Raw genomic sequence first — 17167 nt, 5'->3', positions numbered from 1 at the left:
CTGCTTTAATAATCAGAGCAAAAACGATGCCGGAGCCGCGCACGGTGGCAAAGGAAAAATATTCCAGCGTATAGCAGCACTCGGTGAAAATAAAGCAGTGTGTGTGATGTGCGCCGGTTTGATGTCGCCATTAGAGGAGCTGCAAAGGAAGGAAAACGGAAGGAAGGAAAGAGGAAAAGTGCTGGCTGGGGCCAGCACGAGAGAGCGAGAGCGAGCGGCTGCTTTTGCGCCCCGGCGCTATTATAGCACACCCCGGCCGGCGCTGTATTTTCTGCTGTGCTCAAGTGTGGAGCGGGCCGTGGCAGTTTTTCAACTGCTCGCCACCGTTTTGCGTGCTCCATCATTCATTCACATCACACGGTGGCGTGCATTGTTTAATTATTATTCTGGCCTGGCTACACGCCGTCCGGCCGGGGTATTGATTCGGGAATCACGGCGGCCGGCTGTTTTTTCGCCCCCGACACGACCCCGGCCGTCACGCTGTTTGTTTCTGACCTGCTGATTACGTTAAGTGGCACCCCTGCACGCGTAATTTTAAATTACAATTGTCCGCCGCCGTGTGTAATAAGACAATTGGCCCTTGCCACCGCGAAGACTGATACATTAAATTTGAGTGAGCACAAACGCGTTCTTGTCTCAAAAGGTGGTGTTTAACTTGCAAACTTGACAGGCTTTCAGTTTTTGTATAGGATTCAAGAATTAAATTTGTTCAATTTTTCGGGTTTGTTTACAAAATTATTGTTACCTCTTATAAGGTTTAGTTGGAAAAGAATAAATATGCATTTAAATCTGAGAATAATTTAAATTATGATCGATTCTTAAGATCATTTATAGATTGCTAGGTACTAATAGTAATCAATAAATATTTTTTTAAATTATGTGTTATCTTTTATAATTAAATAACTGAATTTACAATAAAAATATAACTATATTTTTATATTACACAATTACTGAAAATGAATAAATATTGAAGTAATTAATCGCATCATTAAAAGTTGACACATGTTTATTGTTTTATAATATATACCTTTAAGTAATATTTTAATTCATTTCTCTAAAATAATTTTATCTATAAATTGCAATTTGGGGAATATGAGGAATTTATAGCAAATTAAATTTGTGAAACACCTGGAGCACGTCAAAATCTTAATTTCTGTTAAAAAACAATATCAATTACCATTTTGCTAATTTGGATGTAATGCAAGAAAACCGCACTGCGAGCAAATAGTTATTACCGGTTATTACAGATAAAAATTCTCCAAGCAACACCCAAATTTTATTAAGTAGCAAACCAGCTTCCTTCCTCATTTCGAAAAGCCACTTCCTGCGACCGTAAAGAAAGCAAGCGCGCAGGGTCAGCCGAGGCCGAGACGAGTGCGGTGCGCAGCGCACGAGAGTCCATTGAATAATGATGGCATGCTCTTGTGTTTCAGATACTACTACGATAAGAACATAATGACCAAAGTGCATGGCAAGAGGTACGCCTACAAGTTCGATTTCCAGGGGCTGGCAGCGGCCACGCAGCCGGCGGCCGCAGACCCCGCCGCCTACAAGTACCAGAGTGACCTCTTCATGTCCAGCTACCACCACCACTCGACCAAACTCAACTTCATGAGTCCGCACGCAGCAATACCGTCCTCCTCAGGTGAGCCCGCAATCGCCCGCCAATGCATTTTTTATTCATGAGTCGCTCTCTGATCAACATATTATACGAATTAGTCGCGGGTTTCATATAAAAATTCAATTTGTCCGCGGCAGGCAGGTGGACGAATATTTGATTGAAACATGCCAGATTTCCATCACAATCCGCTTAAATGAGGCGTGATACTGCTTTCGTTAATGTTTATTTCTAACGCTTTATCTTAATAATGAACGGTTATAGGGAGACACTATAATAAAATAGTTTTTTATTTCCAACTCTGCTGACGATTGTGTGTTTGCTCGCAATATGTCGATTTTTTATTTGCTCTCAGCAAGATTGTCACAAAAAATATTGCCTTGAATTTGAGTAGAACGAATAATCGTTTCGTTTCTGAAATTCTCAAGTAAAACGTGTGTTTTTTCCGAGCCTTCTCAGGCGCGAAGCCTTAATAATGCTGGAATTCCGGCAACCGATGGTATACAAATTACCGAAAAGAAAACTGACGCTGACGTGACTTAAACTCCCGCTTTCCTACTCTGTTATTTATATTTTCCGAATTTACAAGCACACACGCCGACGAGAAAAAGCTTCACTCGGCGTGTCCAAACTTTTAACAAGTGGAATAATATTTCCCGCGTGCGTTATTTCGCCTCTGGGAAAAGTTTCGCATTGACAAAGAACTTTGATAATAATGCACGTGGAACTTTCCGACAATGGCCCCCGTAATGACACGGCGGCAGCGTTCGTTCGCTCGTTCGCGTGGATGTACGGCTGACTATATACGTGTAACCCCGTTATATGCGCGCGCGAATAACGCCGCACTAATGCACAAATCGCTCCAGTTTGCATGTACAAATATACAGCACACACACACTGCCTGCGCGTTCCATACGGACAAAGTGTATGTGTATTGTGCAGGGCGGAATATTATTATTGTGTATGTGTGTGCCCTGGCTGCTCTTGTAAAGTATAATGGCCGTGTGCTCACTCGCGAGGCGGCCGCCGTGCGAACGCGAGAGAGCGAAAACGGCCGGGGTTATAAAAGCGGGGGCGCGTGCAGCCGCTTTCAAGTGACGCTGCCGCGACGTTTGAGACAATTTGCACTAAATGTTGTCAACAGCTAGTGGTTAAATAGGGTCAAAATGGAACGTAAAAGCTCCCTGATGGATACATATTTGGCAGAGGGGAGAAAGGGATTTAACCACGAAATCAAGGTGGATGAAAGACATTTCAAGCCTTTCTTTTTATCGACCTGCAAAGCTGATATATTGCTCTTATTTAAGCTTACTATATTTTTCAATTTGAAGACATTTAGAGCCGCAAGCTCATGATTTGGTGCTCACTGACTTCAGGAATCTAATTTTTATTGCGGATAAGATAGCCGATTTTCTTTATTTCGAAATTTCTACTCCCTCAAATCAAAATGCGTTTTATTAAAAAGTCTTTTTGCTTTAGTTTGATTCTTCATAAACCAACCTTTTGAAACGTTGCGTTTTTTCGTTATGTTTTATTTTTCTCCCCTGTAAAATACTTGAATGCAAACCGCAACACGTTTGTGCTGCACAGGTTGCATACCTTATTTAAAAATACACCTTGCAGATAAACGCGTTTAAATAAGAGTAAAGAGAAACCACTGCAATTTGATTTTTCATTCCTTGTTCATTCAGTCTTTATTCATAAGAAATTCCAGGTGTGCATCTGATCTGAATCTGAACATGAATTATTCTTTAAATGAACCAAATGATTGACATTGTTGTGAAAAATACCAAATTTAAAACTTAACAATACAAAAAATCAGCTCTGATAAGAAGCATCAAAACTGTGCAATACTTGTTATAGTTAAAATGTTACACACCTTGTGCGTTTTGTAATTGTTCTCTTCTAATAAACTAAAAGTGTGATAATGATGAGAAAAGAACTAATATATTAGCCTCATTTTTAAAAACAACTTGTGACGATCCATTTAATTTAGATATAGGACCGTGATGTTTTCATGCGTTAGTGCCTATTTTAGTCACCAATTCTTAGCCATTTTCATTATTGAAAGTTCTCGTAACGTTTCGTGCTAGAAAACATTGCTTTCACCTTTAGTCCAGCGATTTTCAACGATGCGTTTTGATGAGTTTCCAGTGTGGCTTTATTTCTTTAATTTATAAAAATAACACAATCAATAATGAACATTTCTGTTTAATTACTGGGCAGACACGCGGCAACTCATTGAAATAAAGTTAGCCTAAAAATAATCCCAAGATTCCACTTTCAAAAAATAATGCACGTCAATTGAGATTTAATTGGCAATTCTTTTGTGATTTCAGCGAGTATTTTCCCCTCTCCATCCTCGTACTGGAGCAGCCCGAGCGCGAACCTGTACTCGAACATCGCAGCAGCCTCGACGCACTCGATGCCGCACCACCCGACGCACTTGGGCTCGTACCCGCACTACGCATGACAAAGCTCATGGGACCCAACCTCGTCTCCGGGCGCGACCTCGTCGTTCCGCAGTGGCCGCCTCTGAAGCAGCCGGACAATTGAATGAGACCATTGATTGCGCGCAGAGTGTGCTCTCTGAACCAAAAGTACCTTTTTCCGAGTCCGGTGCCGAACCGGTGACACATGTGTATACCCGCCGACCGAGTGTAAATAGAACCATCCTGCGCTGCGCTGTCTCTCTGTCGCAGCCATGTTCGTTGTGTACTTGCCCAGAAAACGTGTACCTTGGTGTGTGTGAGAGCAAATCGGACTCACCATTATTAAACATATGTATATTCGCTGTTGACGAATCTGAGAAGAAACGGTTCTAGTCCTCACGAGCAAATAGATTTGAGTTTTCAATTTATAAAACCTTCGTGCAACTTTTTCGATTGTTTTCCAACGATTTTTATATAGAAGATCATTTGTATCTGGAAAATTACTTAGCGGAGTCATCGCATCATCTCTTAAACTGTAAGCTGTATTGATTAACAGTGCATAGACTGGCAATGTGTAGTTGTATTACCTGCAGAAAAGACGACAGAATTTCCAAAAAGCTTGCCTCTCGTGTATTTTGGGATGTTGTCATTGCAATATTATATTGATGAAAATGATTATTAAGATTTTCAGCGAGGTGCCAAAATATGAGAGTGGGCGCGTGTAAATAAACTGACCCTAAGCAAACAAAATACTCAATAAATAACTAGTCCATATCTAAAGAGTAAGAATTTTAAGTATTTATTGTCGTCTCTCTTATGAATGTGATATTGCTTTTGATGATCTCGCTTGTGTTTCAATTTTAATTAATCAGAAGAGGCTTAGGGTTTGAGAACTAGTCATTTAGTAAATACAATGAGAGTTAATGTATTTTCCTTGTTGATTGAATACCTTAAAAAATTGAAAATTCGACAAATTACTGTTGTGACTTCTCATAATTATATGAAATTTCAAAAATTATTGGTTGCTGTAACACTCATTACCAATAAAAAGCGTCTATAATATCATTTCAATGGGTCTTTTTAATTGCACTGACGTACCGTAACAATTGTCTTTTCCTTAAATTATCAATATTAAATTCAATCTCTAAATAATTATCTTTGGCAGGTAACTGTTATCGCCACCTTAAGAGTACATTCTAATCATACATCATGTTTCTCAAAGGTGCATTGTGTAAAAATTCGAAGCAAAATTGTCATTTTCTTTTTTCGCGAAAATTCAAACATAACCAATATAACAAACATCACATTGAATAATCAACACAGATTATCATCACTCCACCAAATTTCCAACAATATTAACAAAACATTTTCTGCTTTAAAAAATAGCCACTTTTAAGTTGACAGTTGAATTTTAATGAAGCCAATTTTGTGAATACTTAACTTTCAAAGTAAGTAATAAAATTTTAAGTGTCACAAAAGCATGCACTAGATTGTTGCTTGTTAAAATGCATCACAAATCAATTACCTTAATAGGAAGAAACTAGCAATACGGTGACTCTGCCAAACATTGGCGACCTACCAGCAACTCAATAAACCTAGCAGTTAAACTACCAGTTGAAAATCTTTAAGTATTCATTGCGGTGTGTACTTCACTTGTGTTATCTATCGGTTATTGACTCACATCTAACACAGTTAGGACAAAATGAATAAATAATCACGCAAACTCACTCCCCATACGCAAACTGACAGAATGACTGGTTTCTCTTCTTTCTTATCACAGGGAAGCCTGGTCAGGCACCGGGGGTCTGGACGCTGGCAACGGTGCCTGCGCCACTGGTCCGTTGTTGCGCTCCCGCAAGTCATTCAGGAAGGTGCTGATGGCGTGGTAGTAGCCGTGGCAGGTCCACGTCTCGTTGTGCGAACCCGTCTCAAAGCACAGCAGCTGCTTGTGGATGCTGCCGCACCGCTGGCTCAGCGTGGTCATCATCCGCGGCGGCACGAGCGTGTCCGCAAGGCCGGATATGAAAAGTGCCGGCCGAGCCATGCACGGTGCTTTATCATAACTTGGGAACTGCAACAGCACAAGGAGAAAATGTCCAAATTTATTGCGATTTCAATAAATACTCTGGAAGAAACAAAAAGAAATAATGCAAGTTGACGGTTTCTTAACAAATGGAACTTAAAACTAATCAATTAAAAGTAACAAGATTTTATGGTAGAATACCTGATTTAAAAATAGACTTAATAATTGATGCTTTGATTTTGTTTGATTAAACAAAATTTTATCTACACACATGACGTTTGCTTTAGGCATATTCATTTCATTTTATTTATAAAATCATAACAATTTTCTTAGACTGACAGTTATATATCAGTAACTAACAACCATACTATTCAACTTTTTAAAAATATAATATTATTGAACCACTTTAAGTGGCACCATTTAATTTTGTCATAATATAATATTATTCCAACTAGAAAATTAGCAACAATTCATTGAGTATAAATTTATTGAGTCAAATCAGAATTTAAACTGAACTGTGATGAACATAAATAATGTAATTTAATACCTAATTCTAGCCATAAAAAATGATGAAGTTAATGTTGTTCAAAACGATTTAGCCTAAAAGAAAATCCATTCATAATAATTTTGTCGAGGCCAGCCCCGTGTTCCCAGTCCCATCTGACCGTGCCCTGCACTTTTTTAGCTTCTGCCATTAACTTGTTTCTCCCAATGTTTTCGCCATTAAGTGAGACCAGTTTGCCACTCGATTGACATTAAGATCTGCCTAGGCAACCAAATGAAGGCGAAATACCTAGCTCCCTGGCCTTTGTTTGCCTGTGTTCATCCTGTGTCCTACTACACCACTAATATTATCATAAAATCACTTTGTGATCCTCTATTTTCATTGAAGCGAACTACTAATTTGGTTTTTTAACAAAATCCTTAAAAATATTAGATTTCTTTTCACAGTAATGTTTTTCTTTGATTAATGGTAAACGATAATCACCTTATTTTTGTAGCAAAACAGTGGAAGAGATTTGATGATTCTTGAGCCCAGCAGAATGTGCGCCATGTCTGGGATGCTGGTGAACGAGTTTTCAACTATGGCGCACCAGATTTTAGGCGCACAATCTACCCTACACACCAAATCGATTGCAACAGCTCCCCCTAGAAGGGAAATAAGATTAAATAAAGGTTTTTCAAAAGAAGAGGAATATTAAAATATACCTAGCGATCTCCCGAAAACAATGATTTCATTATGGTTTATGTCCTTCCTTGATGACAGGTAATATAGAGCAGCTTGTGCGTCAAGATAAAGACCTTCTTCGGAAGGTGAACCTTGCGACATTCCGTAGCCCCTGTAGTCCACCAGCAAAATGTTACAGCCGAGCTGGTGATATAGACCCAGAGCATTGTGCAATCTGTAAATATAAATAAATGCGTTCAAAACGAATCAGCGGATGTTTGCGGCAAGGCAGACCTGTGGCCCATGTTTCCCGCATTGCCATGCAGGAAAAGGATAGTCGGAGCAGTTGTGGCTTTCTGGGGTTGCTGCCTGATGAAGAACATATGGAGAAGGGTTCCATCAAGAGACCTGATGAAGAGGTTCTCGTACGGAAGACCGAACATGGACGGGACAGGCACAAACACTCGGGAATGAGAGGGTTGCTCAGGATGGAAGAGAAGGTGGTCCTCGGCATGATATAAAATTCCTGAAAGGGCAAATTTTGAGGAAATATTCCAAATCAAAGGAGTGAGCTCTTACCCGTTATAGCAATGCAAAGGAGAAGGAATGCAAAAAACCCTCCGTATACCCAGTAAAGAAGGACGCAACCGAGCAGCATTGAGCTGGACCATGCCCAACAGCCCATGGCTACTTTGCCCAATAGTCTGAGCAGAACTGCCGCCTTTAACATCATCAACCGAGCCATTTCGGGGGCTTGGTAACGAATTTAAGAGGCAAACATAGCTTGGAGAAACGTGCTTGACTTTTCGACGGAAATTACCATTTTCGAGCGCACCATTTTCAGCATTCAAAATGGAGAAGAATTTGCCGCTCTGGCTGCTTAATTGTGGTTAATGCAGCACCCCAGTTGCATTGTTTAAAGTTTGAGAGGTTTCACAACTCAAATATTGTACCTAATACATTATCGAATAAATAAACATTGTCCAGCTGATTGTGTGTGACTAAAGAATTTTGACTTGAGCGCCGCCGCATTCCCCACACTCCACAGATTTGTTCCCTACCTGCGCTCAACCAATAGGAGAAACTATTTCACAAAATTCGAACAAAGTGGCGCCAAGAAAGAAGCAATATTTTTTGGTAACGGGAATATTGTGCGGCTTATTAAATAATATTATTTGAATCCTCTATATATTACAGGATTCAAATATTCAAATCCTGTTATGGAATATAAAAATTAATCAATATTTGAATCCATCACTTGTGTTTCTGCTCTTTCAAAATATCATTCAACCTTACAAAAATTTACCAATAAGCAGAAATTTTCGAAATGTTGAAATTAGCATAAAATAATTTTAAATTATTGCCTATTCTTGAGCCCTAGTATTAAGGAAATTTAAATTTTCAATTTAACATTAACATAATGAATTAACTAGCGAGGCAATGTTTTCGAGATAAAATATATTTTGTCAGTGTCCTTGATACTTAGATTCATTTAAGCATTAAAATATTCTTCTGATTTTGAGCAAGAGCTCAATGGTTGATACTATGACAGGTATGTAAAAAATTGCGAAAAAGGTTAATTAATAACTAACATATCTTCTTCTAGTGGGTCAATTCAATGCATAAAATTAAATTGAAACAAAGCCCAAAAATTAAATTTTAATTTGAAAGCAAATTCAGTTTATTTTCGATTACTTAATGAAAAATTACAATTAACAAACCAAAGCCTAAATATAAATTTTAATGGTCTTCAGGAGATGAGTTAATAGCGAGTTGTTTTGCAGAGATGATTGGCAAGTCAGTTATACCATTTGCGTCAATCATCTGGACCTTGAAGTTGGGCAGATTGACAATGAGGCGTCTGTGACATTCTTTCACGCATTCGACCATCACTTTGTATCCCTCTTCTTTGGGCAAATCTGCAATTCAAAATTTAAAGAATCAGCACCTAAATGCATTCAAGGAATTAAATAAATAAAAATAAGGTCATGTTCTTAAGTAAAATAAATCATTATTCTGTTATGGTAAAAATGGTTCTCGAGAAACTTTTCACAATATCACAAAATACTTTTACTGTAAAATTGATCCATAACATCTTACCAGGTCTGTACAGTCTGTCCATGATACTGAGGGAGAAGTATCCTCCGTAGCCGTGGGCAGCAAAGGGAACCTTGACCATGGAGGCGAGGTAGTCCATGAAGTAAAGCTGCGCTCCTTCATCCTTGTCATAGCCTCCAATGAGCAGATTCACCATGTAGGGGCTCTGTCAGTACAAGGTTCAAGTTTAGTAGTATTTTCTTGCTTATTAATTTGTGTTTTTGTGCTGTTGTTTTGGTTTGTGTACACAAACATAGATCATATGTACATACCCTGGATCTAAGGGAGTCTGCAAGGTTTTTTCGCGTATAGGTGGCAATGGACTGGGGGGAGAGTTCATAGCTGTTCCTCATTTTGTACAGCTGCATATTCTTGGCAATATACTCGGCGAACTGAGTAGTGTCTCCACTCTCTCCTGACACAGCCATCACAACTTGGGACGAGAGCTTGAACAGCTTTGACTCGTCTGTAAAAGAAGCAATTGAGATTACATATTCATAAACTTCTAATAAATACAGTTTTGTTTAATATCTAAAAAACTACTTTAAAATATATTGGAATTTGCATTTCTACTTAAACGGAAAGGCTTGTTCCTAAAGTGTGCAGAGAGCCGCAAACATTTCAATACATAAATTGTCACTTGAAATACTCACCATTCTTCATGACCAAAATGCTGTGCGCATTGGTCATGTCAGCGGCGATCAAAACGTAGTCCTTAAACGCAATTCCAATCAAGCACTCCATTTTAACAGATTTATTTTCTGCAAAAAAGATGAAAAGTTGATGCTGGGTGATTTGCCGACTAAAATGTTTTGTCACTCTGGCGTTGTTGCCAGTTGTTGCCTAGCTTCAAGCAGTTCAAGCTGATGATGGTTACACCCACTTTTTCAGAATGATCACAAAATAATATTACTGGACTACTTATATTATTTATTTTGAACTGTCAATAATATCTCAGGGGAACTTAATGAAGAAAGTATTTAAATAATAATTTACCTTTCGATTTTGTACGAATTAAAATAAGAATAAATTTTTTGTCAAGCATTTTTTGAGAGCTTCATTTTCACACTGTTGGCATCACTGTAAAATACGCCGATTGAGGGCGCCCATCGCCCATTTGTTTCCTCACAGCTTTGATACGGGTGAGCTAAACGTGGCCTACGTTTATACAATCTAAATTTATCAATATAATCCATCCAAATATTTCGTTTTAGACTCTCTTATTTTATTCTCAGTAAGATTTCGGTTCATTATTAACCTTTAATTACGGCTCGTCGGTTCTGTGTTCTTTCGATAATCGGACTAAAAAATAACCTGCCGAACGAGAGCATGTAACTAACACTCACATGTTTTGTTATGATTTGAAGCATTCTAAATATTACAATTTTAAAGCATAACTTGAATCGTTAGCGTTACAAAATATCGTCCTATTCACGAATCTGATTGTAATCGAGTAAATTCGTCCTGTCTTGTGTGCTTTTTACGTTTTGTTTACATTAAATTGACGTTTCAGAGCCAGCAAGCCTAAAGCTCCGCCACCATGGCTCCCAAGAGGAATAATATGATTCCCAATGGCCATTTCCACAAGGATTGGCAGCGGTTTGTCAAGACCTGGTTCAACCAGCCAGCCCGCAAATTCCGCAGACATCAAACTCGCGTGAAGAAGGCCCGCGCTATCGCTCCTAGACCCGCAGCCGGCCCCCTTCGCCCCATCGTTAGGTGTCCGTCTCAGAGGTACCACACCAAGGTTCGCGCCGGCAGAGGTTTCACCCTAGATGAGATTAAGGTAAAATTAAAACTAAACATAATATTTGTTAGATAAATCATCGTTCTAGATGTTAATAAGGTCATTAACGTTGACTAGAATTGATTGCAAAGATTGTTTACTGTGTAACATGTGGCACACATTTGGGGTAGAAACATATTTACACATTTTTCAAAAATGCATAAATGAAGAGATGGTACTTATGAACACATTTCTATCTAAGCGTGAAAATGGTTACGGTTCGTACAATTAACGCATGTACCTATTTTTAGGCAAAATGTGGTAAAATAGGTATGAAATTAAACTTTTCAATATAAAAGATTTTAAACTTGAATGCATTTTCTAAAAATGATGTGTTCGTCATTAGTTACATCATACTGCCATTCAGTATAACAGAAAACAGTGAATATATCTGAATGTTAAAACTAAAGGTGTAATGTAAATGATACTGTTGGTTTGGACATCTCTAATGATTTTTATTTTGCTTTTCGCATGTTTTTGGTACATGTGATGTTCTTAAATGACTCAGTAATATTGTAATTTTTGTGTGAATGTTAATGGATGGATTAATGAAAACACACTTCAACACCTTTAAATGCAATTATTATCATTTAAATATAATGTCTTTTTGGAAGAAAGCTGACTTAAGATTTGGTTTTCAGTCTGCTGGTTTGAACAAGGGCTTCGCTAGGAGCATTGGTATTGCTGTTGACCACAGACGTAGAAACAAGTCTGTCGAAAGTCTGCAGACAAACGTGCAGAGGCTCAAGGAGTACCGCAGCAAGTTGATCCTGTTCCCAGTTCATGCCAACAAGAAGCCCAGGAAGGGTGACGCCACTGAGGAGGAACGCAAGGTTGCTGTCCAACTCCAGGATAAACAGGTCATGCCCATCAAGCAGACCACCATCAAATACAAGGCTCGCGCTATCACCGGAGCTGAGAAGAAGTTCTCTGCTTATCACGCTCTCCGCAAGGTAATTTTATTTTCAGACTTTTTCAGGGTTCCGAATTTTCCCCACCCGGATAAAACCCACCTGGGTTTTATCGGGTTTAACCAGGCTAAAAAACCCAATAAAACCCACTATTTTACCCAAGGCTCCAATAATTTTAGTATCAAAAATAAAAAATGCTGGAAAATAGAAAAAAATCGTTTTTTGGCTGTTTTTGTAACGCTAAAAAGTTAGTGCTGCATTTTTGCACATTAAAAAATTGGCAAGTCCCGGGGCATGAGGATTAAATTTCTTCATTTCTTGAAAAAATGCTGTGAATAGCAAATTTGAAAAAACCTAGAAAAACCCAAAAAAACATTACCCCCCAATAAAACCCAGGTGGGTCGGGCAAAATGGAAGAAACCCGGGTTTTTCGGAACCCTGGACTTTTTGTGAATTGCATTCAAAGTTAAGCATTTCTGTAGTAGATAATCCTAAATTTTTATGAAATTTATTGTATTATGAGCTGAATGTGTTATCAATTCATTGCAAAATTTTCCTGTATACTATCTTGCTTAATTGGTTTTGAGCAGTGCCTTCTGCATGGACCAACAAGGCTTAACCTCGGTCCGACCCAATTAAAAAAAAAACATTTTTACTTTTTTGGTAAGCCATTTTCTTACGAGATTCCTTTTATTTCCAGGCCCGTGCTGATGCTAAGTTGGTTGGAAAGCGTGCAAAGAGAGCGAGAGAAGCCGCAGAAAACGCTGAGGACATCACCAAGAAGAAGAAGTAAGGAATGTCGGGACAGGTTAAGGCGAAAAATAAATTTTTTTGAATTCCAATGGAAGTGGCATATCATTTCAAATCACTAATATAGTTTTACTATTATCTCTTCGATTTTTATTTGTGTATTAGTGGCTTAAATTACCCTATAGTGATTTCACGCATTAAGCAGAAGTTAGTGGAGATATGACTAGATGCTTGATATAAAAGATCTCTTCTTAATGTTGGTGTGTTTGATTAACTGCAATCTTGAAGCTCTTAAAATTGGTAATATACAGGCAAATATAAATATGGTGATTTGCCCAGTGCTATTTAAATTATGACTTAGTTTATTTTAGTTTTTGTTTATTAATACAAACTTAAAATTAGCTCAGTATAAGAATAATTTTTAAATAAATGGTTGATTATCTCAATTACTATAACTATATTAACTATGTAGCGGGATTCGCAGCTAATTCTTCTGCTGCAAGCCATGGTAAATATTTCATTACATATTATCAAACGAAATAAGATTTGAAAGATTGAATCATAAAATAATGAAGGGAAGATCAGGTTGATAGAAACCAGGCAGTTGGCAACATTCTTCATTTCTTTTGGCAAAAAGAGATACATTTGAATTGATGAAAAGAAGATTTCATAAAATTTGCTCTTTGAAGTAAAATCAGCCCTAGAAGCCTGGAATTAGTTTTGTCTAAAACAATAATGCTATTAAAATTTAAGTTTCATTGGTTATAGTTGATAACTCAAAGCCTTGCCTTTTATACATTTTTATCAACACGCTGAGGTCAAACCACATTGGTAACATTCATAATATTTTTGCCAATTTAACTGTTCCCTGTTGATTCGATTAATGCAATTTGTATGTTGATTCACATGATTCCCGTTCTCTTCGACCACTATCAAAATGAGGTTAACCATCGTTTTTCCAGATTGGGGAATATATTTTATCAAACTTTATGGAAATTAAAATCTTAAGGAAATATAACACATGTCATATTTCCTGTTACACGAAAATTAATTAATTTGGAATGTGCTGAACTGCTGATCACACGATCATACTCCTGAAGGAATTAACATCAATTTTGGCATGTCGGGCAGAGCAGGTGGTTCAGTCATGATTTCAGTCCAGCCCAGTTAAAATTTTTATGTTTCGTTAACTTGGAGGCCAATCATGAAAAGTCCACTTCGGATGGGTCCTTGAAGCACTCGAATTGAATCCAGATGTATTCCCTGCGGGTATAATTTTGACGATAAATCAGCAGGCTTCCATATTGGAAAGGGGTCTGCGTGAGTCACTTTGACACAGCAGCAATGAGCTTTGTTCAAGGGGCCAAACCCTTGAGCCGAGCGGCGCCGCACGATTGGACTGGACAGACGTGGCCGCACACAAACATTCTCGGTCTGCATGCGTTCAGAGCTACTTCTACCGACCCGGCCAATACGTCCATTCCTATAAATCACACCGCGCCTTGAATTATGCATCTCTCCACTTTTTATTGGCTGCAAATAAAATTTTTATGTCGCCGCGCGCGTCCGCCAACATAGCAAAAGTAATCAGTGCCAATAAACAGGCATAAATTATTTCGACACCGATGGCAAAGTGAATATTCAGTCTTATAAACACGTTGCAAGCGCAGCCGCTGCTGCTCGCTAAATTGCTAAAGGGGCTTGATTCTTTTTAACAGTGCTTCTTAATCGTTTTGATTTTTAATAAGTCGTAACCAAAACGTTATGACGTAAATATTTTAATTAAATTTAAGTCCATTCTGCTTGGAAAATTAAAACGGTAGGGTTTTAAATATTTAATTAACGCCGTATTCTGGTTAGATTACATTGCAACTCCGAAATTTACCTTCTCATCAATCGAGCAACCAGTACATAGCTCTTTTTCCTGATGCAATTAATTCAAATATTTAACACTACTTCCCAGATGATCAAATTAAATTATCTAGCAATCCTAATTTATTCCCATTATGTATAGATATCGTTTAAAAAATGAAGTAAGGAGTTTCGCTTTCCGATCTTTTCTATTTTTTTTCTTTGTATAAAATTGATTTTAGAGTCAAGAAATAAAATATATAATTTTCTTTATCTCGCCTGTCTCGATTAAGTAATTAAAAAGCTAAAAGCTGGGAATCAAGCCTCTCTACTGACACTATGCCCGGGCTGGTTGGCCGGGCTGCATTAATTGCAGTAATTGCTGGCTATCGAGTGGCGGCAATTAAAGAGAGCGAGTTGCATCCAACGTCGTCGCATCTTCCCTTGAGAGAGAATTTACGACGCACGCTCGCTGAGAGACTTTTTGCTTGTCTCTCGCTGGAGAAGCCAATAAATTAAGACTTGCGAAAGATTATTTCCAGTCAATGTGCCGCCAGTCTGCACTTTTGAGATTTTTGCTGCCGCATGAGTCAAAATATAAATAATGGACTGGTTCAGCGAGCGAGCGAGCGACAGTCAAGTGGCTCTGCTGCCGGCCGTAATGCTACTCTGCAAAAAGCGCCGGCGAGCGTGCTCATATTTTAATATTTCACTCGCGCCGCGCGTATCAAAGCCAGCCAGCCAGCGAGAGAGAGAGAGAGAGAGAGAGAGAGAGAGAGAGAGAGAGAGAGAGAGAGAGAGAGAGAGACTTACTTGAAAAAGCACCGACTCTTTTTAAATAGTGGTTGTTGGATGTGAAGTTGGTCTCTGTTGGCATTGAGCACAGTCAAAGAGGAGCCTTGTCTCTCATTCGGCCGCCATTAGCCACTTGCTACCGCCGCCAGGAACCAGCCGAATTTGTTTATCAAACTGGAAACTAACTGCTGTTTACTCAAAACTTTTCCTCCCCGTCCTCTCCGGCGTGCGCGTGTATTTTATGGTTCTTGGAACATTATGTGTCTAACAACTTTGCTCCGAGAAAATCATCCAAGCTCGAGAGCAGGATACAAACGACCCCCGTCCTGCTGAGATTATGAAAATTCAATTGGTGTAAAAGAGCAGCACACTACTCTCACAATCGGTTTTCAATCTAAACCTATTGTTTGGCTCAAATTCACACAAATCCTTTTCTGTACCATTCATAGGTACCGCAAAATATTCAAATGTGATTCCAGCTTAGGCAAAATCTATGCGTAGGTGCTGCACAGGTTGCATACATTTGATAGCTTCAATAACAGTTTCGTTTACTATTATTATTTTATGTTGTTGGGTTTGTGATGATGCATACTATCTTTGTGCCAGTAGCAAATTTTTCATTAAAATGGATACAGAGAAATAGGAAATATTTTTAGTTTCATTTTAAAGTGAAAATCCGGGGAGTATGTCCATTGAAAATTGTAATTTAAAATTTAGATTCTTTCCAATTTTTCCCATTATATGGTTTTAGCCATCTAATCTTATTTGTAATCTTAAACGGTCAGCACATCCTTTTTATGCCTCTATATGAGTTCACTAGAAATTTTTCCAATCACAATCAGATAGTTAAGAGAATAACAATTTTGACTCAGATGATCCGCTTCACTTTCAGTTCTAAAGTGTTTCGTTGGCTTTACAATTTGTAAGTTAATTCCAATTTTTTAGATCCAGGAAAATATTTTTAAACGTAACATAACTCAGCCAAGCTTGACAAAAAGGATACGAGGAAAATAAAGTGGAAAGTACCCATATTGATTGCAGCATGTTGCGCTTTACTCTGACTGAGTTACCTTTACTTTTTATTCTCAATAAGTACATGGAAGAATAAATTGTAGAAAAAATGGCATATATTATGTTCCATAAGCTGGTCGTTCAATAAAACAATTCACATAGATTTTTGTGCCTGGAACGTAATTTTTTGTGAATTAACATTACATTTTTATGGCTACCCACTGGGAAATATTTTATGGAGCTACGAAATTTCTAGCCAGCCTCTTTCATAAATTGGATGAGAGCAAAATGAATTTTAATTTTCATCTTACTTTCACTTCTTTTAGAAATATAATTTGATTTTTGGTCTCATTACGTCCAAATGAATTAAAATTGTGTCATATAAAGTTATATCATTCTTGGTACTTTATTTTGAGCAAGCTTTTGCGTCATATCATTTTTTTTTTAATAGTAACCCTGCTTGTAATAATTGGTTGTTATCGTGTAACTGGAAATCGCACCCACTTTAGCGAGGCGATAGCGAGTTGAATCTGCTATTAAAAATCGTGTTTATCTCAAATAGCGAATGATGATGGAGATTTTTCAAGTGTGTGTGTTGTAGAGATTAATTCCAAATAATTCATTTGGGAATAATCTTAAAGCTGAGGCTGACATCCTGTTAGCTTTTAGCAAATTCTAATCCCGGTTGCGTCCATGAGCACTTTTGTATAATGGAAGCTGCAATA

The 17167-nt window shown here is 38.1% G+C and overlaps 4 protein-coding genes across 8 annotated transcripts in view; 2 read left to right on the top strand and 2 right to left on the bottom strand.

The window, feature by feature from the left end:
- Ets65A (DNA-binding protein D-ETS-3) overlaps positions 1-5115 on the top strand; it is a 49941-nt gene extending 44826 nt beyond the window's left edge. For all 5 annotated transcript variants that reach the window (XM_065483314.1, XM_065483315.1, XM_065483313.1 and 2 more), the window contains 2 exons: positions 1434-1645; positions 3958-5115. In XM_065483314.1, coding sequence (XP_065339386.1) covers positions 1434-1645; positions 3958-4091 — 346 coding nt within the window. In that variant the 3' untranslated portion in view covers positions 4092-5115. The remainder of the gene's footprint in view (positions 1-1433; positions 1646-3957) is intronic.
- Positions 5111-8261, bottom strand: Bem46 (abhydrolase domain containing 13-like protein Bem46). Its single transcript, XM_065483318.1, has 5 exons — positions 7821-8261; positions 7536-7767; positions 7283-7476; positions 7062-7222; positions 5111-6121 (listed from the first exon to the last, which is right to left on the bottom strand). Exons 1-5 carry the CDS (start codon positions 7984-7986, stop codon positions 5825-5827), a joined length of 1050 nt encoding a protein of 349 aa, XP_065339390.1. The 5' UTR covers positions 7987-8261; the 3' UTR covers positions 5111-5824.
- A 632-nt stretch (positions 8262-8893) lies between these two features.
- LOC135939118 (proteasome subunit beta type-2-like) lies at positions 8894-10166 on the bottom strand. The gene is made up of 4 exons (XM_065483319.1): positions 9992-10166; positions 9611-9804; positions 9342-9504; positions 8894-9160 (listed from the first exon to the last, which is right to left on the bottom strand). Exons 1-4 carry the CDS (start codon positions 10080-10082, stop codon positions 8982-8984), a joined length of 627 nt encoding a protein of 208 aa, XP_065339391.1. The 5' UTR covers positions 10083-10166; the 3' UTR covers positions 8894-8981.
- Positions 10167-10383: 217 nt separating this feature from the next.
- Positions 10384-12877, top strand: RpL13 (ribosomal protein L13). Its single transcript, XM_065484932.1, has 4 exons — positions 10384-10480; positions 10852-11124; positions 11766-12077; positions 12736-12877. Exons 2-4 carry the CDS (start codon positions 10879-10881, stop codon positions 12826-12828), a joined length of 651 nt encoding a protein of 216 aa, XP_065341004.1. The 5' UTR covers positions 10384-10480; positions 10852-10878; the 3' UTR covers positions 12829-12877.
- Positions 12878-17167: the final 4290 nt, after the last annotated feature.

The sequence above is a fragment of the Cloeon dipterum genome, chromosome 3 (assembly GCF_949628265.1).
Source record: "Cloeon dipterum chromosome 3, ieCloDipt1.1, whole genome shotgun sequence".
NCBI lineage: Eukaryota > Metazoa > Arthropoda > Insecta > Ephemeroptera > Baetidae > Cloeon > Cloeon dipterum.
The sequence above is the reverse complement of the archived record's forward strand: the minus strand, read 5'-3'. Positions and strand labels throughout refer to the sequence as shown.